Source organism: Crocodylus porosus, unplaced genomic scaffold (assembly GCF_001723895.1).
Source record: "Crocodylus porosus isolate Cpor-Errol unplaced genomic scaffold, CroPor_comp1, whole genome shotgun sequence".
In the NCBI taxonomy this organism is placed as follows: domain Eukaryota; kingdom Metazoa; phylum Chordata; order Crocodylia; family Crocodylidae; genus Crocodylus; species Crocodylus porosus.
In genome coordinates this window covers 15,923,482-15,947,309 of record NW_017728950.1, presented here as the reverse complement: position 1 = coordinate 15,947,309, position 23,828 = coordinate 15,923,482, and the positions used below count along the sequence as shown (strand labels likewise).

The following is a 23,828-nucleotide window of genomic DNA, read 5'->3' as shown; positions in this document are numbered from 1 at the left end:
CACTTTTGTGGAGGATGAGCAACCAGCTGTGAACTGAACCCGTTCCAGTCCTCACTTGTAAAAGCCATCTGGGGGACACTGCTGGCAGTTGTCAATGACTCCCTTTGGGAGGACAGCGTCCTGAACAAACACTATTAAATCTATGTTTGTCCAGCCCCTCCTTAAGAACCATCACTGGATGCTGACTCCCAATCTAGTTATTGCCCCACCTCCAACCTCCCTTTTTTTGGTGAAGGTCATTGAATAAGTAGTCACCTGATAAATCTAGGCACAATCTGGATGCCACCAGTCTCTTATCAGTTTGGCTTTCATCTTGGATATAGTACAGAGACTGCACTCATGGCCATGTTTCGTGATCTTCATCTGGAGATCAACAGGGGAAGCTGTGCCCTGCTTATCTTACCTGATTTCACTGTGGCCTTTGACACAAGTGACCATGAGGTGCAGAAAAACGTTTACATGACCTGCTGGGTATTCATGGGACAGCTCTAAATTGATGCCACTCTTTCCTAGCAGGAAGGTCCCAGGGGGTGGTGATGGGCTAGTGCTCATCATCTCCTCAGGACCTTTTCTTTGGGGTCTCTCAGGGCTACACCTTCTCTCTCCTAGCATTCAATGTATGCATGGGGCTGCTGGACAAGACTGTGTGGAGACTTGGAATAAAGTGCCATCATTACGTTGATGATACCCAGCTCTACTTCTCCTTTTTTTCTGAACCTGTCTCTACAGTCTCAATCCTTTCCTGGTAGTTGGGGATTGGATGTGGGTGAAACAACTGAAATTGAATCCAGACAAACAGTGGCGATGGTGGTGGGCAGGCCACTTGACCTGGGGAGGACTGGGACACCTATAATTGATAGGTTTCTGCCTCCCTTTGTCAGTCAGATTCACAGCCATGGGGTACTCCTAGATCCTCTGCTGCGACCCGGATCTTCAGGTGGCAGCAGTGGCTAGGAGTGCCTTTCACTAACTCTGTGAAGCTGTGACCATTTCTTTCAGATCAGGACACCCTCATTCACACCTTCATAACTCAAGGCTAAAAACCACATGGAGGCTGCAGCTGGTGCAGAATGTGTGGGTTGCCATAAGAATGCATCTCCAGCATCTCTGCAAGTCCCCAGTAGCTTTCTAAGCACAATTCAAGGTGCTAGTTTTGACCTATGAAGTCCTAAATGGCCAGAGATCCACATCTCTAAGGGACTATCTTTTTTCCTATGTCCCATCACAATCGCTAAGGTTAGCTGAGTGCAATCTCCTGCAAGTACTATCTATATGCCAAATATGCTTAATGAAAATGTATGAGATCATTCTCTGCAATGGCTCTTCAGCTCTGGAACTCTCTCCCTCTTGAAGCCCATCAGAACCCAAGCCTTGACATCCTTCAAAAATGCTGCAAGGCCTTTCTGTTTGAGCACATGTTTAAAAACCAAAACTAGGCCAAGATGTTGTTTAATGGGTCTCTATGTTATTTTGTTTTATTCTATTTTGTATAATTTACTCTAGTTGCCTGTTTACATTTCTGTTTCTCTTGCTGTAGGTCACCCCGAGTCTTTGTTGGGAAGAGCAGCATATAAATTGCATAAATAAATAAATAACCAACTCAAACATTTAAAGCCAGATCTTATTCTATGTATTTGGTGTCTGAGCAGACTTAAACTACTAAGCATGATTATATTCCACCATGTTCAAGTCCCTGAAAGTCCACTGATACATCTACTATTGCAAACACCATCTTCTTACCTTTAAAATGAGTCAGAAAAAGTGGTAAGGAGAAGAAGGACACACTTACCTTTTTGCATTAATCGTTTTTCAAGAACTCAGGCAGGGTGGAACAGGATCACGCTTAGGCATGTAAGTCTATTCACTTGTCTAACAGGTGGGATAGAATCTTAAAGTGTGATTGTAAAATGGGTACTTTTAACAATTTTGTAATGGAAGGGTAGATATTGTAGGGTTTAACAAAAGTCTCAAACTGAATTTCCCTAAAATCATAAAAACAGGTCAAGAATTTATTATTGCCTTATAATTTAAATCCATCTCTTGAATATGTAAATTTTGTTTAAAAAATTGGTATTTTCCTTTACCCTTTCTTGTAAAGCCCATTTTTTGGGATTTGACACTGGAATAAGCATTTTGTTCTCAATTTTATCACTGGAATAAAGCCAAATTAAACTTATACACTTGAAATAATTATTTTTCAGTTTTCTTTTAGTACAATGCATTTGGCCTGTACCTATCCCAATGGCATTGTATCATGCTTTCTGATTCCCAGAACAGCCACGCTGCTTGGCAAATTGAGCCAATATGAACATTTCCCACTTTTTCACATTATCATCAATGTAGATTGGAGAAAGTACTTGAATGTTGAATTACATGATCAGACCTGGCCTTTTATGGACCTCTTCAGACTTTCTGTCTTCAGGGATTTTTTTGAAACTCAAGTGCAATCTTCTGTGACCCAACTGCCTATAATGATGACTTGCTTAATACCATGAAACAGTGTCAGATCAGTCTCTTGCTGCAACTATTTCCTCTGCTACAGAAATACTAGCCGAAAGGAGGATGACTGACACAGACACAGGTTAACCTGTGATTTGGTTTCAAGGTTTTATGAAAAGATGATTTTAAGACTCTGATCCAGAATTCATTTGCATATGCATATTACCTGATTCAATGAAAGCAGGGCATGTGTGAGGCCGGTACCATCCATCTCCAGGGAAGAGACACTCCACAGAGTTCTTTCACTTGTACACACTAGTCAGTATGTTGGAACCGTATTGTAGATATGAAAAAGTGGCTCACTACCCTCCTCGGAACAGGGAAGCTATAGCATTTGAATGTAACCTATTCACAAGCCAATGTTTTGTACAGCTAATGGGAGAAGGAATGGGTCTAAAATACACTGCAGCTGATATGCCTAGAGCTCCAAAATCATTGTCATAGGAAGGCAAAAACCTGTTAATCTAATTTCTGCCCAGGAGGAGGGTGAGCAAGCCAGTTCCAAACCTATTTTAGTTAAAAAATTGGAAAAAAAAAGCATGAACTCTACCCAATTAGGAGTCTGAAGTCACTAACCATGAGCATTTAAAGGGGTTAATTTGTGTGAACTCTCCTCCTAACAGAGTGGAATTAAAAGGCCATGATTCTGCAGCGAAAAATGGTCTTAAAGACACTGCGTAAACTGCATTTTGAAGCAGTCTCACTGTTTCTAAACTGATCGGTGAGCTACATTTATTAACCCTGGGCCTGATTCAACAACATCTACCCACATTGAGCAGTACTTTATGACATGAGTAGAACCTCTGAAATCAATAGAAGCTACAAGCACAGACAACTGGTAGGAGGGATACAGGGGGGCAAGTGCCCCCCCAACAGGGCTGTCCCCTGCTGCTGATGCTGCTAGTGGCTTCTGTGGGTGCTTGCCAGCCCTGTCCCCACTGCCAATGCCGCTGGCAGCTTCTGTGGGTGGTCACCAGCCCTGTGCCTGCCACTGCCACCAGCAGCTTCTGAGGGTGTTCGCCAGCCTCATCCATGCCACTGCCACAGGCTTCTGCAGGTACCCCCCAGACTCAGGAGGCACCATCGCACATGGCTACAAGAATGAGTAAGTAATATCACTTAGTGGGTGCATCAACACATGCATTAATCTGTTTTAGTTAAAGTGCATTAAATCTAGTACCTCCATTGTGAGGTAGGAGGACATTTGCACATTAGCTTGTCTTAATGCACATTAACTAAAGAGCATGGAGCACCTCTACATGGGTGCAGAGGCTGCTGTGATGTGCTAGAATTTCAGTGTGCTGGAACAGACTCGATTAATGAAGTCTGCTGGAGCTTGTCAATTACTGCACTCCAGCAGCCTCCTGCATCTCGTGTATCAGCACCCCTGCCCTTAAAAATGGTGGCAGGGGCATTTGAACATTTGGCAAGTGCCCCTGTCACCATTTTTAAGGGCGGGGACACCGATACATGAGACACAGTGGCACTTTAATTAGAGCGGCTCTCAGAGCCACTCTAATTAACATGCCACCCCCCTCCCATCCCAGAGCCCATGTAAAAATGCCCACAGTTTTTAAGTGATACTTAATGTGCATTAGCCTAGTTTAATGTGCATTAACTAAATAGCATAGCTTTTTTAGTGACACTTTAATGCATATTAAAATAGGCTAATGCAGATAAGGTGCACGTGTAGACACGCCCAGTGAGTATTATTGAGGAACATCAGCTACTTGGTGTCAATGATGACTACAGACTTGAGTTCTCTATGAATTTTTGGGATATCCTTTTGCAAAGTGGATAGATAATATAAGTGTTATTAAATGTTTGAAGCAGCAGTGAAACGGTATCACTTTCCATGACTCTTGTTTCTATTTACTACAAGTTTCCAAACCTATTTGAAAAAGATTATGCAAGAATAACTTAAATTCATCTTGACACTTACTTTAAATGTGCAAAGTTTCACAGTCACTTTATAAACAGAAGTAAACAAATCCTGTTCATAGTGTTTATTTTTGTTTGCTGTTATAGGTTTTTTCTAAATTAATTAATCTGGGGACAGTAGCAAGACTCAAAGACATAAATCCTGCAAAAAAAAAGATATTGGAAGAAAAGTACAAAATGGGGTGAGCCATGATACCTGGAGAAACGCATCTATTAAACTGTCAACTTTAACCTTAAAAAATAACTAGACATTCATTGTTGAAAGGTAACAGCAAAACAAAGAGTACATTAATATCTTTCACAGAACAAGGAGCAGGAGGGCCTGATAACATCCACAGTCTACCCACCAAGGACACACTTGCACCTCCAATCATCAGCTTAAATGCATGACAGTCAACAAGAATAAATATAACATGGATGTACACACTATGTATGAAAGTGCGCTGCAAGCAACATCTAGGAAGTGCAGGCATCCACTCTCCATGTACACCATTATACTAAGACATGATTATCCAAGAAAGAAAGAAGAAAGATGCAAATAAAAATTGGTCATTATAAGAAGATCTGCTGCTGATTTAAAAATTAAATTAAAGAGTATTTGTCTGAAAATGATTCACTGTGATTGAAGGCTTTTGCTTACCCCTTTCTGGAGTCCCCCATATGGGTTTGTTGGGAATTTCTGCAGCAGAAAAACAGAAGAGAAAAGGGATTTCTGACTCCTGGTTCAAAAAATAGTGGCTCAAACGTCCTCTATCTGGGCAAAAGCTTAAGAAAAGCCCCAAAGGCTTGAATGTTCCCTATACCAAATCTGACTTTAGCTCTTCCTCACTCATCAGTTGCCTCCAAGAGAAATCCTACATTATTTAACAAACAGAAAAAGCCACAGAGGGAATGATTGGGGATGTAAATGAAAGGCGATGTCAATAAAATTGTAATTAATCTCAAACTGAAAAAAAATCAACACATGAGCTTAAGAATTCTCCACATCTAGGGGTCAGTACTTTCTAATATTACGTATATATTCAAAATTCTACCTGTCAAATGATATCCTATTCTGAGGGTCAACTGAAATATATTTGTTTGCTTGTCCTTCCTCTCTCTTATCTTTCCCGAACTCTTGCTCAGATTTCTTCTGAGATAATGTGATTTTAAAGTAATTTCCTTCTTTGCATTTCTCAAATCCCAACTGGTTTGTGTTTTTTAAATCTCATGCTATGCAAGGAGGCTTGATATAGGGAACTTTTCTTGATTTGGTAATCAAACTGCTGAAAACAAATACAAATCCAAAATAGAGAGTCCCAAGTCATTTCCTAGAGGAGGCAACCCCAATTACTTCAATCACATCAAAGACATCATGGCTGGTATGTTCACAAATTGCTGACAGTAAATGGGGAGCTGTTTATTGGTGAGAATGGTAATGCAGCTAGGGGAGAGAAAATCCAAACTTGAGAGTGGCAGACAGTAGCTAATACTGGCAAACTGTCCCTTGCAAATCATACTTGGTTTTCTTGTTTCCAGGAAATTCGGTAGGTAACTTTAATAATGTTTCCCATGTAAAGAGGTGTTGTAGAAATCAGCAGCGATGATTCTTTTCCCTTTCTTATTTCTGACCATCTAATATACTCATGCCATTTATAGTGAAGAAAAGGCTGGCCATGATACAAGTTCAAATTACAGTGATTTTTAGTTAGGGGCATGCCAGCCCAGAAAAATCTGGGCTCCAGATTCAGCCAGAACACCCCTTCCTTCTAACACTGCCAAAATGAACTTAGGGAGAAGTCATGGGATTTCTTTAAAATCCTAAATGATAATTTAGAGAAATCTGGGGAACTGCAATTTTTTTCTCTGTTTTCAGTCCATATCATAGGAAAGCAGAAGGTGCTGCAAAACAGACTTCTATAGAAAAAGAGTATAGTATTTAAGGTATGAAAAATATAGCAATGGAAGCCATTTTTGAGTACATGCATGAGCTAGAACCACAAAGGAAACTTAGGTGTCACAGCACTGAGTATGGCAGCACCAAACTAGGTTTTGTCCAATGAATACTTTCATATAAAATAGTGAAAAGTACATTGGAACAGGTATTGGCACCCAGCTATCCTCCTGCCCAAGTGAGCACCCTAGCCAGTATTTTAAGGTCATGATTGCTTGCTTTCTTTGGTGTAATGACTGTTTCATTATTCCATACAGCATATAATAACTTCAACAGGAGCCATCAAGACCATATCTACCTCAGAATAACTGGAAGCTTGGTGGGAAATGGGCACTTTCAGGCACTGAAACTAGGTCTTGCACTTCCTGGGCAAACTATACACTAAACCAGGGCTGTCCAATAGGGAGCCTACAGGCCACCTGTGGCCCTTGGGCTCCCAGTCCAGGCTGCTGCTGGACTCTCCAGACTCCCTCGCTCTCCTCCAGATTCTGTTTTTTGCCTCCACCCCTGGGTGCTGTGCAGCATGTCCCACAAGCCTGAGAAAGCCCACAGCCAAAGGGTTCCAGGGGAGCTGGAGACCGTACAGGGCGCAGGAGGTCATACTCCATGCAAGGGGAAGGCACATCATGCAGCAGGCGGGGCATGTGGCACAGTGTGTAGGGCATAAGAGGTGCTAGCATGATGCAAGGGGGTGGTCACCATGTGGCATGGCAGGGGGGTTGGCTTGTGCAGCATGCGGCCTGGAAGTGTGTGGCCCTTATGGCATTGCTGAGGGGCCTGCGACCCTTGGTCACCCAGAATTTGGAAAGCCCTGCACTAAAATGTTGGGTAGAGGAAAGGTATTACAACTCCCTGCTCCTCTTCCTGATGATGTTTATGCTTAACCTTTTCTGGTAGGTATGCTCTAGGAACCCCTATGGGATCAGACCCTACTGGTGGCATGGGCAGAGGAATGCCCAGTTTTGGCATCACTGTTCACCATTGCCAGGCCTAAGGCACTTGGGGCACGTTCAGAAGAAGACCTGTGGGTAACCACAGAATTTAATGTTTAAAACTTAGGTTGATTGGGAGTTTTGAGGATCTAAATTCTTAGGCACCTAAAGTGGCAGATATTCTGTATGTATTTTTAACATGCCAATACTTAATTTCCTCTGGAACCAGAATGAAATTTAGAAAATGCTAAACTTGTACAAACTTTACCAATTTCAAAATTTACCAGCTCTCAGAATTTGAAGTGGGATTATATAGAGTCTGATTTGCATTATACACACTTCAGATATAATCTGTTTTTATCCTGCATTTTCATGATTCATTGCATATATGCTCCAAAAAATACACTGTACATACATACATACATGTCTGTGTGTGAGAGAGTAACTATTTTTACAGCATTTCATTTAAGTTTAATTTGCATTCAACTGCTGCTGTTCTTAGAATGATTTTCCAGGAGATCCAAACCTTCTTCACAGCTGAAGAAGAGACAAAACACAGGCAGCCTTTTTTTTATTGAATTAATTTGATTTTTGTCTTTTGTGCTGCCAGCTATCAAAATTGTCAAATAAACCAGCTTTGATTCATAAATAATGGTTCCATTATATCTACTGTGCCACTGGTCAGAGTACCTGAAATTTTAATTCACTTGTTCAGCTAAATTTCATCCTCAGTTCATGGCCATAAAATTCTGTATTGACAAACTTTCAAACCAACTTTGACTCTGAGGTATCTAGTCAACATTTTTCTTCTGTGTGGATATTAGTTTATTGAATAAGTGGCATCTGTTTTCCTCCACATCCCTAGTGGAGTAGGTATTTCCTTTTGACAGCTTTGCACGATTTATGGGTTTGCATGCTCTGAAGAAAAATAGTACTAAGCAAAAAATCCCAATTCATTACCTCTTAGTACTTAATTAAGTCCATACACATTGCACACTATAGGTGAACCCTGAAATGACTATGACAGCCACTGAACAGCAAGTTATATTATCTTTGGAAGATAGAGAGACTTTTAATTATCTTGACCTCATTTTTCCATCTATGATATTAATAAATTTTCCTCCTATTTAATTCCCTCCAACAGATCTACCAAACCATTCTGAAAACAAGATTATATTCTTAGCTATTTCTTCTTATCTGTACATTTAGGCACTGAATGTTTTTACAAATAGTGAAGTCAAGCAATGGCCATTATCGGCTTACTTCACACAGCTGCAGATGAATAATGTTGTACAGGCTTCTCCTAATAATGGCTTGGTTTTGGAAATGATAACAGGCTGATAAAAGCAGAAAGCAGTGCATCTGGCTATCAATAGATACAGAAATAAAGAGAGCCTGTGTTTTACCTGTCAGGGTTCTGCGTACACACATGCATCTGTAAGAGGATCCGCTGAGTGAAAGTCTTAAAGCATTGCCCACATTTCCAAAGATGCCAGTCACTGAACTCAGAATTTAGTTGGCTTGTTGAAGTTGGGCTTGCAAGAACTCGCTGGTTTTTTACACTGATCTGGTTAAATCCTGACTCGATGGACCCAGACTTATCCAGAAGAGAAAAATTTCTGCTGCATGGAGTCTGTGGAAATACTATGGATCGCTGTGGAGTGGCAGGGGGTAGTTTGCTACTTTTATTAAATGGCTGTAGGGTGTCTTGTCTGGACATGGCCTCCATTACCGTCGAAGGGACATTCACTGAGAGAAACAAACAGACAAACAAACAAGCAAGTAAATAAGAGCTTCTTTACTATTTTCTTAAAATGAATGCAGTTTGGAGGGAAGATAGAAAAAATTAACATCTTTTCTGCTAGAATCTAGCAGCATCATTTTAATAATGCATATAAAATGTGTGTAGAGAGGTGGATGAACAGTGATCTGAAGGGTCATACTGCGCAAACACATATCCAGAGAGACATCTGAGAGTTGAAGAAGATTCAAAGTAGAGTAAGAGAAGTAAGAAGAAAGGAACTGAGGTCTGAGACAAAATTCTGCTGGTCTGACTCTGTATGAGAGCTGTTTATTGCAGATACTATAAGGTTGCAGGATATGATACACATGCAGCGCTTCAGCCCCTCTACTTCCTAGCCCACAGAAGAACCCTCTTAGCTCTTGTGGTAACATTTCCCTTGCAGGTAGCCAGTAAAAGCCAAAAGCACCTCCTCACCCACGCATGCCCCTCCAGTTCAGTACAGAACCAGTACAAAAATAAGTATTTTTATTATGCATGAGTAAGGCTAGCAAGATTTAGTTCACTGTAAAACAGTGCAAAATGTAAGCCTTGTGCCTCAGTTCCCCACCTATGAAATGGGGATAAAAGTGTCGGGATGATAGATTAATTAAGCATTGTGAGACACTCCACTATTTTGATAATCGGTTAAATATAATCCTTCTCATGAAGAAATAAACTAGTTTTTATTCAGTTTAACATGTGGAGGCAGTGTGGTATATAAGGAAGGAAATTTACATGCATAAAAGAGTAATGAGCCTCATTCCCTGAGCAATGCCCAAACAGCGCACTGAATGAGGTAGGAGCTAGTGGAAAAATAGTTCAGAAATCACATATGTAAAGGCTATACCATAATTCACAAAATTAAGATCACCTGGAAACCCTAAATTCTGGTGTATCCTAATTTTTGAGTGCTTGATTTTTGCAGTCTAATATTATTTAAATATAGGGTGTTTTGTGTTTTATGCCTGTACACACATGTGCGTGTGTGTGTGCGCACACATACAAAGATATGTGTGCATGTAAGTGAATGAATTACAGATCTTAGCAGATCATTTAGCTGCTGCTTTATCTCAGTGAGTGATTTTGACTAATTTCTGATTAATTACTGTAGGGTTTAAATTGCAATAGTAAGCTGTAGCTTTCCATTGTTATTCAAGATGAAATAAAAAAAATACAAATCCATTTTGATAAGATACTATAAATAAAATCTGTTTGCTTTATAAATTTTTATTTTAATGTTTCCTCAACAAGGAAAAACGGGCAATGTAAGGTATTTAATTGATACGTAGCTATGCGCTCTCTCTTGCTCAGCATTATGGCATCCCAGAGCTTCTTTTAGAAGTAGTTATACCCATTTGGCTGGGCACTGAAGTACAGTTTTAAAGACACAAAAATAATCTTAGGTGTATCCATAATACATGAAGAAGAAGCAGTGGTCTGTGTATTTATATTGTCTTAATGGTAACAGCAACATCAAATTACATTTTTAAAAAGTTGCAAATAGAAAACTCATCTAAGGAATCAAATCAGGAAATTAAGGAACTGAGGAATCACATCACAGTTCATCCCAGGGGAAATTCACCTCTGTGCAAAAGGCCAGTAGAAGCTGTATTTTGAGGTTTAAGTGGCACTTAAAGTTGTGCATGGTCCTTATGTTGGCTCTGTGCCCAGAGAAAAAATTTCACCCTTTTCATCAGTCTCCCTGACTTGTAGAGGCAAATCTTCAGTTTCTCTTGCAACAAAACAGTGATTGACAATACACAGAGATTTAACTGTGTTGCACCATTTTTAAATGAGGATCTTGCAAGTTACAACTCACAAAAGTGAAAACAATATTTTTGTATTGCTGTGGGACAGCATGATATTTATCACTGAACATTACTGCCAGTAACTTAATTTCTTTTAAACTCTTCTCAAGCTCAACAGATTTGAAAACTCATGATGAAAAAGGATGTTTATTTTTGACAGTTTAATCCCCAGTATCTTGCTGTTTTATTGCTGTGCGGTTCAGTATTTAAGTTGCTAAGAGATACAAGTTCATCTCAGTATAGCAGTTCAAGCATCCAAGTATTTGACTGAAAAAATATATCTTATATATAGCTGATTATGCGTTGGCAGCCACAGGGTCACTTTCAGCCAAACAAAGTCAATCAAGCATCTATTATTGGTTTCTTCCACCACATATACACACACAGCTGTCAAAATGGAAAAGAAGTCTCCAATGCAAGTTGAAAGAAGGGAGTCCCATACATAAACAGACCAGTTGCGTGAGTCCCTGAGCCCTCTTAATTCTCACTAAATATGAGGGCATAAACACCATGCAGGATTGGGTCCATATTAAAAATGGTATGTTTATTTTGCTTTTCACTATAAAATAAAAATAAAACATTGAAAGAAAGGCAGGACAGGAATACATGGAGATAGGGATGATCACAACAAGATGGAAATACTATCATCATAACAAGTTAGTTACAATGATCTTTTATTTAAAGAATCTTGCATTTTCTCCAACCACAAAAACGTCATCTTTTTGGTCAGTCAGATAAGGCCTTAATCAGCACATCCAATGCTAATACAATTATGAAACAGTTGCAGTGGCTTCAAGATGACAGTATAATATCCTTTTGGCTAGGCAGGATTATAGGAAAGTAGGTCTTGAAGGAATCTCACGAGGTCAGCTGGTCCAGTCCCCTGGTCAAGACAGAATTGTCCCAGCCAAATATCTGGCCAACTTGCTCTTGAAAATTTCCACGGATGAAGATTCCACCGCCTTGCTAGGGAGCTCGTTCCAAAGCTTGACTACCCCTAGAATCAGAAAGTTCCTCCGACCTAAACTTCCTCTGCTGCAGCTTGAGGCCATTGTTTCTAGTCCTGTGCCCTATGGCCACAGAGAAAAATCCATCTCCATCCTCTCTATGATTGCCTGTCAGGTATTTGAAAACTGTTATCAAATCCCACTCAGTCTTTTCTTCTGCATACTAGGGGACCCTCGTTCTTTCAGGCCTTCTTCATAAGTCTCGCTTCCCAGGCCCCTAATCATTTTTGTCATTCTGCACTGGACTCAGTGCTGAATAGAGTAGAAGAATCACTCCCCTCCATTTGCAAGTGACACTCCTGTTAATACAAACCAGTATGCTGTTGGCTTTTTTCTGCAACAAGAGCATGTTGTTGGCTCATATTCACCGTATTGTGTACCATAACCTACAGGTCTTTCTCTGCAGTATTGCAGCCATAGACAGGGAGTTATATGATATGACCGATAACTAGGGAAAGAGTTGAGGGAGTAAATTAAGGATGAACAGATAAGGTAACCTCTAAAGAGGACTTTAACGTATTACAAAGCGGGGGAAGGCAGAAAGGCAAGCTGCTATGAGGACACCCATCATTTAGTTACACAGCCGTGAAGTAAAGTACAGGAGTAATTTTACTCATGTCACATTTCCATTGAAAACCTTAAATATTGTCAGTTTTTGGGCTGTATATTGTACTCAACAAATTATTTAAATAAATATCCAGAGCGCGCTTCATATGTTCTAAGAAAGCCCAGGAATACAGCTGGAAGATTAACTGAAACAAGAATTTGAGATACAAAGAAACAAAATAAAGTACTTACAGTTTTCATCCTGTGCAATGCACTGTAAAGGGATTCCAAAGAAAGACGTGTAGCTGTCATTGTACCACACCAACAGCTCAGTGCCCCGGGGAATGTCTATACAGGCCCTGTAGAATATATTTGACCTAATCATAACAAACAGAAAGACAGCCTAGTGTAAGAACGTGTAGGGGTCTGTTTACCATCTGCATTAGTACGGTGGAATTCCACCTACTTAAAAGTATTTCTGTAGGGTATCCCAAATGAATTGATTATTGTAAATGTGAATCCATCATCACTGCAAGATTCATTTAGGTTTTAATACTTGCTGTTAGCAACACAGATGAAGAATTTCTTTAATGTACAAAATAATTCTTGACATGACAGTGTTCTTCTAAAAATTAAATATATCAGTTGAGAGATTCTTGGTTGAACACAGTGAACATTTGCTCTAGTGCAGTCCAAAAAAAGAGAGCTTGTAATGCAAAGTGCTACTGAAGACATCTTTCTTCGTATGGAACACGAGGACTAGGTTGACGGCCCTTCAGTAAGTATGAATTACTGTTACGGATAAATTCCATCCTACGGGAAAACATTTTTGATTTTCCTAAGCCACACATCCAAGAGTTCCCCAGTTTATGAAAAAAGCTTACTGTTTTGCAGACTAGAGGCTTAACCCCAATCTCATGTTGAGGGAAACAGCTCAAGGGTAATTCAACTCAAGTTAACAGAGTTACATAGATGTAAAGGAAAGCCAGTGTGAAATGAGGATCAAGCATCTATGAGTGAAATAAAAATCCTATCAGTTTGTAGTGGCTTTCCCCTTAAGCCTGGTACAGTACAGTAAAACACCCTTCTATGAGATGGATAGAAATTCAATACATACAAGAAGAGTGTTCCACTCTGGCTGAAAGATTACACACCAAAATGATACAGTCAAGTTACCAAGAAATGACCATTTTTTATAACAGCCAGTGTAAGGCAGAAACATATCTATAGACTAAAAAAAAATGTTAGACCTCAACTGCTTTTCTCAGTGAAGAATTGCTACAAATATTAGCCTGAAGTTCAAGATAAAAGTGTTTAGGGTTGGTAGGCCTTAAATTTAGCCTTTCTGTAAAGAATTGGCTGTAGCAGTGCAATTTGTTCCTTGTATAACACTGCAGACATAAGGAGAATCCTTTACCACATTTTTCATGGCAGTGAGATATGCACTTGTCAACATATTTTGTCACCGCAAAGTGGCTCTTGGCAACAGAATCATAAAGATCAATAAAAAAGTGCAGATTCTCAATATTTTACTAGCAGCTGCAAAAATTTCATTTATCTTGTTATTTTCCTCGCTTACTGCCACCCTGTCTCAGGAGGGCACTGCTAGCTAAGCAAAATGTTTTTTCCCAACATTCTATGAATATCTGACAAAAACTCTAGCTTTTGCATCTCTTTCTCGCTCCTTCTCCGTTCCACTTTCTCTCTCTGTCTCCCTCTTTCACTCTCCCTCTCTTTCCAGAGCTGTACATTTTATTAATTTTTTCCACTATTACATAAAAATCAAAATTGGAGCTGTGTTATAAATCACCAGCTTCTCTTAACTCGAGAAAAATTGAGTCTACTTTGTACTTCGCCCTTGTAACATTTCATCTCTCAGTTTGGCTTCCCTTAACATAAACACAGCGGCCCAGCAAATGAATGTGCTAAAACCAAATGACACACTTTGCCGCTGAAAGAGCAGAACTGTTTTTGAGCAATGGGTGGTCTGTGAGGCTTGGAGTAGGCTGAAAAAAATGTGTAAGTGTATACCGTTCCTTACAAGCATACAGAGCTTCCAAAACTTGCAGAAATCTCTGCATGCTGAAGTACATCAAAGGCATTTTTCCCTTTTCGGATAATATTTCCTTTGCTGACATGTATTTAGTATTGTGGTTGGATGACTCATAAAGATAGTTTCATGGCGTCCCAACGCAGTTGAAGCAGAACACATGCCAACAAACATTATTGTCAGCCTCAAAATAAAAACAAAACGTTCAGCTAAGGGTCAATCAATCAAGAGTGCTTTGAAGAAAATTCCATTTAGATATTACAAATCATAACAGAATGAATTTAAACCAGCTGACTTTCTGTGAGGAGGACATCCATGTACAATAAAAATTAGGCTGGTTTTTCAGTGTCCAACTTTTCTATTTTCTTACACTTGGATGTAGTCACTGGTGATGGATGCCAGTTTTTTAAATTGTGTTTTTGTAGTTCATTTTATAAAGATCTGAAGTAATCGAAAACAGATCAACAGAGGGAACTCTAAGTAAAAGCTCCATCATGAAAGGAGAGTTGTAAAATCCACTTAATATTGACAGATGTATAATGACTTTCTTATACCCATATTTTGTTTAAGTTTTTTCGTGTGTGTGTGTGTGTGTGTGTGTGTGTGTACGTACCTACACATACACACTACATAGACTTACGTACACAACTATAGTTTTCTTACTGGTTCACAAACTACCTGGACTACCAGCTAAAGTACAATGTGAGAGTTTTTGCAATACAACAGTCTTTGCTCACTTTTTTTGTGGATTGTCTATTTAAACTCTCAGACAAAACATTTAGCAAAAATATTAACTATTTAAGAGTATATTAGAAGATTTGTAATATATTGCAAATCACCATCATATATTCTTCTTTATTCTTTCTTGAATGCTTACTTTATGTAGATCAGTGGTCACCAACCAGTGGATCTCGATCCACCGGTAGGTCTTGGAGCCTCTTGAAGTAGATCTTACAGCCTCTTGGAGTCAATCTAGGGCTGGGGTGGCGGGCTGAGTGCCCGCATGCATGCATATGTGCACCCCAGCCCAGCAGGTCAGTCTGTGGGAAAGGGAAGGGGGCTAGATCAAGGCCCCCATGGTGAGGGACAGTGCCGCAGAGGCAGGAGCAGGGGAAAGCTGAGTAGGGCCCTGGCCGGGTGGGACTTACCTGCTGGGGAGGTGTGCCCCCAAATTACTTTTTCTCCATCTGCCTCAATCTGCCCCTGCTTCCTTCCCCATAGACTTACCTGCTAGGCAGGGGGATGGTGGGGAGGGGGTGGCAGCAGCACACAGTAGATCTTGGGTTGCTTTTAAATGCCAAAGGTGATCTCCTACTTAAAAAGGTTGGAGACCACTGATTTAGATAATTGCCCAGAAACAAAGAATGTTAAAACATTTAACTGGACCCTGTTACTGTTATTAAACTGAACCCTTAGGGAAAACATCGGACTTTGTTCATCTGTCATTTTATTTTGATTTTGCATGTTTGTTAAAAAGTTTAGAACATTATAAATAAGTTTAAGATTTGTCACTAAAAAAGGATAACCCCAAATAAACAGCCAAAGGCAGCTTGGTTACCAAACACAAGGCATTCTTTGATGTTCCTGCTATAATATCTAATAAAGCCAAGCAGTTACTTCTTATTCTGAAGGGGGAAGACTTGTTTCTAGCTGAGATCATATATTTATGCAACACATTTTCTAGTTTTTTTAGTTTTGTTGGTGGGAAGAGGAGTAGATGCCATCAGTTTTTTATATATCTTTTCTCATTTTTGTTCTGTTTTGTTTTAATACAATATAATGCCATGAAACCATCTTGCCATACAGGTGAATCAGCAGATGCAATCTTCTGTGCAGATGTGTTACATGACTCCCTAAGGGCTTTGGCATTCAAAATTTTGCTGCTTTCATCTCAAGTGAGACCTTTTCCTTGTCCTTCAGCCCATTTATCTGTCAGTAAAAGTGGAAGATAAGCTCACCAAATCTTCTAGAGCAATCTGCAAACGATGTTGTGTAGATTGCTTTATGCAATGCGATGTGCACGCATGTTCTGCAATTAATGACACAGGCCTGATTTTGACCTCAAGAGCAGTTCAGAATCAGCCCTATGGTGTCCCTCATTCCTATCAAAAAAGTCTAATCCATAATGCCATGTTTCTGTGATACAGAAGGAAGGGATTCAAGAAAAGCATATTGTTAGTTTGGAATTTGCTTTATGAACCGGTGACAGCTATGTTTCTGGGGGTTTTTTATTTAAAGGGGTTTTTTGGGGGGGGCGGGGTTTAGTGAATACATTGAAATGTACTTTACCTGTACTGAACTACTGTCAAGTTCTGTTCGCCACAGTGCCTCGCACATCGGATATACCTCATCCAACTTGACTTACTGGGTTCTCCACCATCAATAAAGTGCTGCAGTGTCCCATCTTGGTCATATATCTGGAGAAGAGGTCAGAATGTCAAGTAGTTAGAACACATCATCAGCAATCATTTTCATTGCTTTGCTGGTGTCTCTGTGCTTTTTGCAGAAATGTATTGCCATGAGATTTGTCATTGCTTATTGATGTCCTTAGAAATCCGAATGGAATGACAGAGGAGTATTTTTGGTGATGCAAGTTTATCATATTTCTCTTATCAAGCCAATCTTTTCTACATTAAACATATTTGTTGTGTTTCAAAGATGTGACCAGTTTCCCAAAGAATATTTAACCTATTTTGACAGGCTAGCCTTAAATAATGAACTGCCAGATAAACAAAAAAATCTGGATGCAAAGGCTGCATTGAAAGGCTGAGACATCAGAGAAAGGATAAGTATTCCCTAAACAAGTATCACTTCTTCACATTTCATTTCCAGCAAAAGCTTGTATTTAGCTCTAGAAAACCTTCTTGCATTTAGAGCAGAAAACTTCAGACAACTAATGCTCAGCAGTAGTTCAAAGCTTGTTGTGAAGATACCTGAAGAAATATAATTTTTCATGTAACAAATGAGAATTCAGTTTTAAGAGATCTAGTTTTTCATAAATATGACATCCTTGCTAAAGACAGAAGAACCCAAAACACATTAAAAAACAAAACTTTAAAAACCCACAAAACAACATTAAAAACAACTCACTGCCCTCTTCCTAATTCTTTGGCAGCCCTGAAATCATTGGGTCAAATATTTGTTCCCATTTTTTTTCATACACCTCTGCATTTGTCATTTCAAAGTAGATTTGAGTTGGGTGCAGTCTAGTATGCAAACTTAGATACCAAACTTAGATACCAAACTTTCTGACTATATTTCATGTATCATTTGGATAGCCTGGGCAAGTTTCGGATAGCATTAGAGCAGTCAGGTAGTTAACTAAACCAAATATGATCTCTGACTCTTTTTAGGTTGCCCATTCACTGTATTTTGTCTCTCTAATAATTTCAATAATCTGAATACTTTCTTTTAGGATATTTTATAGGAGAACCCTCTAAACATTCTGAAAACTGGTCTTAACCTTAAAATAAATAATTTCACTAATAAAATGGGAACTGAATTAAGGATTGAGAAGGATTATTCTACAAAATCAACTTCATGTTAGCAACATTAATTCAGACATGACACAGAACAAATCTACTTGGATATTTCTCAGTCATCATTAAAAACAAAAACCTGCTTCAAAGGATGAGCCACAAATTGCGCTGGAGTTTACTGCACCCAAGCACCGTGTTTGAACATGCACCCAGGACTGCAGCACATTGAGACAAGTTACAGCAGCCCTGGCTGGTAGGGGCTTGGGGGGGGTCAGCCAGCAGTGCCACACACAGAAGCACCCTTGTGCCCCAGCCACCCCTGTCAGTGTCTGTATGTGTGCTGCTGCAGAGTAAAAAACATTGCTATAAGATAGTACTTGTATTTACAAGTACTAATCTGCAGCAGAGTTTATTAGGTTAATCCAGCCTAATAGCTCTGCACATGCAGATGCTCAGACATTTACCATGGAGCTAATAAGGCAATTCCACAGTGAACGTCTCAAGTAGATGTGCCCAGTGAGTCTCATTTCCAACCCTGACAAATTGGTGGAAGCTACTATAATGAATAAAAATAGCAGTTACACAGACCAATATGATCTGCTGGGGAAGAGTCCACGTAGTTTTGTCTAGCACAGTCTGCTAGAGTTCTTTGATTAAGCACGTGGATAAGGGGGATACAGTTGACATAATATATTTGGACTTCCAAAAAGCATTTGACAAGGTCCCTCACCAAAGGCTTTTTAAAAAAAGGAACAGACATGGGATCAGAGAGAAGTTTCTGTCATGGATTGAGAGCTGGTAAAAAGGTAGGAAGCAAAGGGTACTATATGGTCATTTTTCAGGAGGGAAGTATGTAAAAAGAGAGGTCCAACAGGGAAATGTGCTTGGCCCAATTTTGTTCAACATTTTCACCAATGATCTGGAAATGGGGGTATACAAAGAAATCTCCAAGTTTGCAGATGATACCAAATTATTCTGGGTAATCAAATCCCAAGGTGACAGAAAGGAGCTCCAGAAAGATCTCACTAAGCTGAGTGAGTGGGGAAAAAGTGGAAGATGAATTTCAATGTTGACAGTGCAATATAATACACATAGGAAAAAATAACCTCAATTATATGTGCACAGTGCTTGGTTCTGAACTAGCTGTTACAAATCAGGAAAAAGACCTTGGAATCATTGTACATAGTTCTCTAAAAGTGTCAGTTCAATGTGCAGTAGTGACTAAAAAGACCAATAAAATGTTCGTAATCAATCATTAAGAAGAGCAGTGAAATTAAAATGGAGGGCATCATCATGTCATTTTACAAACCCATGGTGCACCTACACCTTAAACACCGCATACATTTCTGTTCTCTGCATCTCCACAAAAGTGTCACCCCCCTTCCCCCAGTCAGTGGGATTGGCTGCCGGGGGACTCCCCCAATGCTGACTGGTGTCAAGGGGGGCACATGCACCCCTTGACTCAAGAGGCACCAGTCACCCATGAGGGCAACCAAAATGATAAGGGGTATGAAGCAGTTGCCATACCAGGAGAGACTGAAAAAGCGAGGACTCTTTGTTTGGAAAGCAGAAGGCTGAGGGGGGGATATAATAGAAGTCCATAAAATCATAAATGGTGTGGACAAAGTGAACAGGGAACTGTTACTCACCAAGTCCCAGAAAACTAGAGCTAGGGGGCACCCACTGAAATTAGTGGGAAACAGGTTTAAAACTAATAAGAGAAAATACTTTTTAATGCAATGCATAATTAACTTGCAGAATTCTTTGCCACAAGCAATGGTAGAGGCAGATAGCATAGCCTCTACCATTGGTTCAAAAAAAGGAATAGGACAAATTCATGGATGATGGATTTGTTAATAGCCGTTGAACAGAACTATTCAAGATGTGTTCTCTGGCATCTCCAATAATGGTGGATACCAGGGAAAATAATGAATAAGGGATTGAGGACTCTAGATATATTCAGTTTAATGCTCTCTGTCTAAAGCATCTACTCAGTCCACTGTCAGAGACAGGTCACTGGGCACGGTGGAAAGATTGGTCTGACCCAGTATGGTACTTCTGATGTTCTTAGGAGTAATTCTACACCAGATTGTCTGAATTTACCCTGGTGGAGAGGTGTGTACTGCCCATCTAGTCCTCTTTTGCACTACTGTAAAGGCCAAATATACCAGTGCAACCATTTTGTTCAGGACCACAGCCACGTGTGATGTTCTCTGGCTGGAGGGCTAACTAATCGAATGCATCAGAATTAATGCAATAAAATTAATGGAAAATAGCAGGGATTCTCAGGACTCTGAGAGGCTGTGAAGAGAAAATTTACATCTAAAAAAAACCCAAATAAATATTCCCCCCGCCCCCTCTGAGTTCATTGCTTCTCTCATGAGAGGTACAAACAAAAACACAAACTGACATATTCTTCATACAAAATATATTAATTTATTGTGTAAGCATAGGTAAAATATGTTAGAGTAATAAAGCATCCATAATGGAGAGGGAAAGGTGGTTACAGTAAATGTGCCCACAAGACAGAGAAAAGGAAAAATGAATGACTAACAGTGTTTGGCAGCAACCAGCTGGCATCTGTCTAAACAGTTTCTGAATATAAAATTTATTATTTATTTATTTAAAATATTTATATGGCACTTACTAACATCAGAACATGGCTTAGAGTGAAACAAATACAATTCACATAAAAAGAGAGGTAATATTCCACTGTACCTTCACTACTATGAATTCAGAAAGACAAAGATGATGAGCATAACAACAGACAATGAAGGGAAAGTTGAAGTGGACCCAGTGTTTTTAGTTAAACATGGCCTTTGTCTCAGCCAGCTCAAGCTTTACTCTTGAATACGAATAACCTCATTATAAAGCAAAAGCTAGCTGCCCTAGTGGTATTAAATCAGGCCCTATGTTATTTCATGTTATGTTCCACTTCTGATTTGCATTCAGGGGCAGATCCAGAGGGGATACAGTGGCATGGCCTACCTCTCCTTTCTGACATATAGCAAGAGCAGCAGTCAGGGACTTCAAGTCCCCAAAAAGGCAAGAATCCCTCCACTCTCTTCCCCTCCATGCTCAGACACGTCTGCTCCCCTCTCATCTCCTGCCCCCACCTCTCATTCCCCTCCTCCCCCACCTGCCACTGCCATTGTCCCCACTGTTTCTGCTGTCCTTGGGGTAAATGAAGCTTGTATCCTGCTCTGGCAGGGCTACGTGGCAGCTGGGCTCAGCCCAGGACAGCAGCAGCAGTGCCAGGAGTGGATGAGAGACGAGGGTGATTGGGACCCCCAAGAAAGGAGGCATGGGGAAGGGAAACCCATCCAAGCCTCACAAAACCCAGATCTCTCCCCCAGCACGATGGAGACAGCAGAGACACTGGCAGCAGCAGGTGGGGGTGGTGGGAAAGGGTAGGAGAAAGGAGTAGAGGGGAGGGAAGGGAGCATGCCTCTGAGCATGCCAAGGAGAGGAATGGAAGGGAGCTTCTACTTTCTTCAAGTTTAGAAAGGCCCCCAGCTGCTGCTCCCTCATACAGTCTATCTTCCCCAATGAAGCAAGGTGGGGAGGGAAAAGAAGGCTGGGAGCAGGAAGTGCAGCCATCCCTGTAGTGCTGGTTGCCACTCCCACATCCCCCTTTGTAAAATCCTGAATCCACCCTGCTTATATCTATGGTTTAGATTTCCAGGAACCATCATATTATCTCAGTAATGTCTGCAAATGCATATGGGAACTCTAAATGAGGTGAAGTTCCATAATTCTGCAGGGTTTTGTTCTAGTTGATAAACACTAGAACTTCTCTATCCAATTTTCTGCTGGAATAATGGTACAGAAAGGAAGGAGAAGACTTATGAATTGCCATATATTCTGTTCCTGGTTTCTCACCAAAGATTCTATTTTCTTTTCCTAGAGCAGATTTCCATTTTGAATTTGACCCTCCATGTTCAGAATCCTTCCCACAGCATTCCTCCTCCCGTTAGGTCAGAAAAAAATATCTAGTGCCATGAAGCAGATGGCCTTGAAGAATAAGAAAGAAGGGTAATGCTATATTATATCCATTTATTTGTTAAGTCACAAAACCCAAATAAGCTCCTAAGAAAGTCAATTCACTATGGTATTATTATTTGTATCCCTATAGTGCCAATGACCCCTAGTCATTAAATATTACAGGCAATTATTAGAGGAAACAGCATGAATTTGTAATATAGAAAATGTACACTCTATTACAAGCTACCAATGGAGTCATTATGGTACACTGTATACATGTATGCATACGAACTATATTATTCGTACAAATATATGTACACGTATGCATACTACTTGCATTTCACTATGTACCTGTAGCTGTTTTACCTGTTCACTACCTTCATCTGCTCTGGGATCACTTTTAATGGATTCCATAAGTTATTTTTTCCCCTACTCTATCTAGTAAATACACCCTCCCATGAAATAGAGTCTATTCCATTGACATTCTTTGTCCCTCCCTCTGTTGCTGCCTTCAATCAGAGTACAGAACAGTGTCCAACTTATTCGCTGTCATCCCCTCCTCCGAGCCAACACCACTGCTGTTAATTTTGCTGTTAAGATTTCTGAGTTATAGCTATTCCTCATTTCATTTGCAAAGTACATGATCTATTTAAACACAATCTAGTTAAATGGAGATTAAAGGTAAGAAGCTGGTGTGCTGAGACTGCTGTTTAGTAGGGCTGTGCAAAGTTTTGGTCACTGATTTGATTTGGCAGAGATCTGGCCCGACTCAGCGGCTGAATTGCAGAATCCAAATCGAATCAGGAGACCCTTTAAACTCTCCAACCAAATTGGAACCCTCCAAATCAGTTTGGAGAGATTTGATGATTCGGACATAGACACAGCTTTCAATGTTTTTTCTACATACCTTAAGATACCAGGCAGCTCGTGAATGCTGAACTGGTGGAGTGGATGAAGCGTCCCATGGGAGCAAAGGGGGGTCCCCAGCATGCTTTGCTTTGGTCCAGAAGTGGACCAAAAGCACTTCTGGTCCACTTCTGGGTCCGCCATGGAGTGCGCAGGGCCTCTCCCTCCCCACCCGCCTTGGTGATTGGTGCCTTCTGGGTCTGGGGGGGGCACCCAGGTTCCCCCCGTGGCCGAACACCCAGCTGGGGGGGTGAAGGGGATCCCCCACCACCAACCATGTGCCCCCCCAACACACACTCCTGTGGGATGCTCCATCTGCCCCTGCATCTCAGCTTTCACAAGCCATGCCAGGTGCCTCAAGGTATGTAGAAAAAGCATTTAAAGCTGTGTCTATGGCCAAATTGCTCATTCTCTGAATGAGAAACAAATCTTTAGATTTGGATTCAGCTGAATTGAATCAAGACAGTGATCCAAACCAATGAATCAAGTCACTGTACCCCGATTTGGGCCAAATCCAAATCTGAATCGAATACGGCCTGTTTCACATACTTCTACTGTTTAGGTATGTTTTTCAAGTGCATATGGGTGCACAGGACCTATTCACTGGGATTCTGATACTTGATTGTGGTCTATAGGCTAAGTACAGAACCCAAGTCTCACCCTGACGTCACTTGGGAGCAAGGCACCTATCAAGAAGAAGCCGAAGCCCTACAACACCTACAAGCAACACGGGGGGACTGTGAGTTACTTGAATCTGAACGGGAACTGGGACAGCAGTTCAATAACTGATTGAGCCTAAATCAGTTAAGCCTGATACTACATCCATCTAGGTTTACCTTAAGCTGGTTTCAGCCATTTTGAAAGCAGTTTATTTGCACTGAACTTCTGTTGTGTTACAGATTTGAACTGTTTACGAATCACTTATACTGGTTTATGTGTAATTTATGTCCCTAGCCTTAA

At 40.4% G+C, this 23,828-nt stretch overlaps 1 protein-coding gene across 3 annotated transcripts in view; it reads right to left on the bottom strand.

Annotated features, from left to right (window-relative positions):
• The window catches only part of PRDM6 (PR/SET domain 6), a 119,872-nt gene that overhangs the window by 28,326 nt on the left and 67,718 nt on the right, over nucleotides 1–23,828 (bottom strand). For all 3 annotated transcript variants that reach the window (XM_019555320.1, XM_019555318.1, XM_019555319.1), the window contains exons 3-6: nucleotides 16,789–16,916; nucleotides 12,702–12,826; nucleotides 8,712–9,054; nucleotides 5,081–5,119 (exon numbers count right to left, since the gene is read on the bottom strand). In XM_019555320.1, coding sequence (XP_019410865.1) covers nucleotides 5,081–5,119; nucleotides 8,712–9,054; nucleotides 12,702–12,826; nucleotides 16,789–16,916 — 635 coding nt within the window. The remainder of the gene's footprint in view (nucleotides 1–5,080; nucleotides 5,120–8,711; nucleotides 9,055–12,701; nucleotides 12,827–16,788; nucleotides 16,917–23,828) is intronic.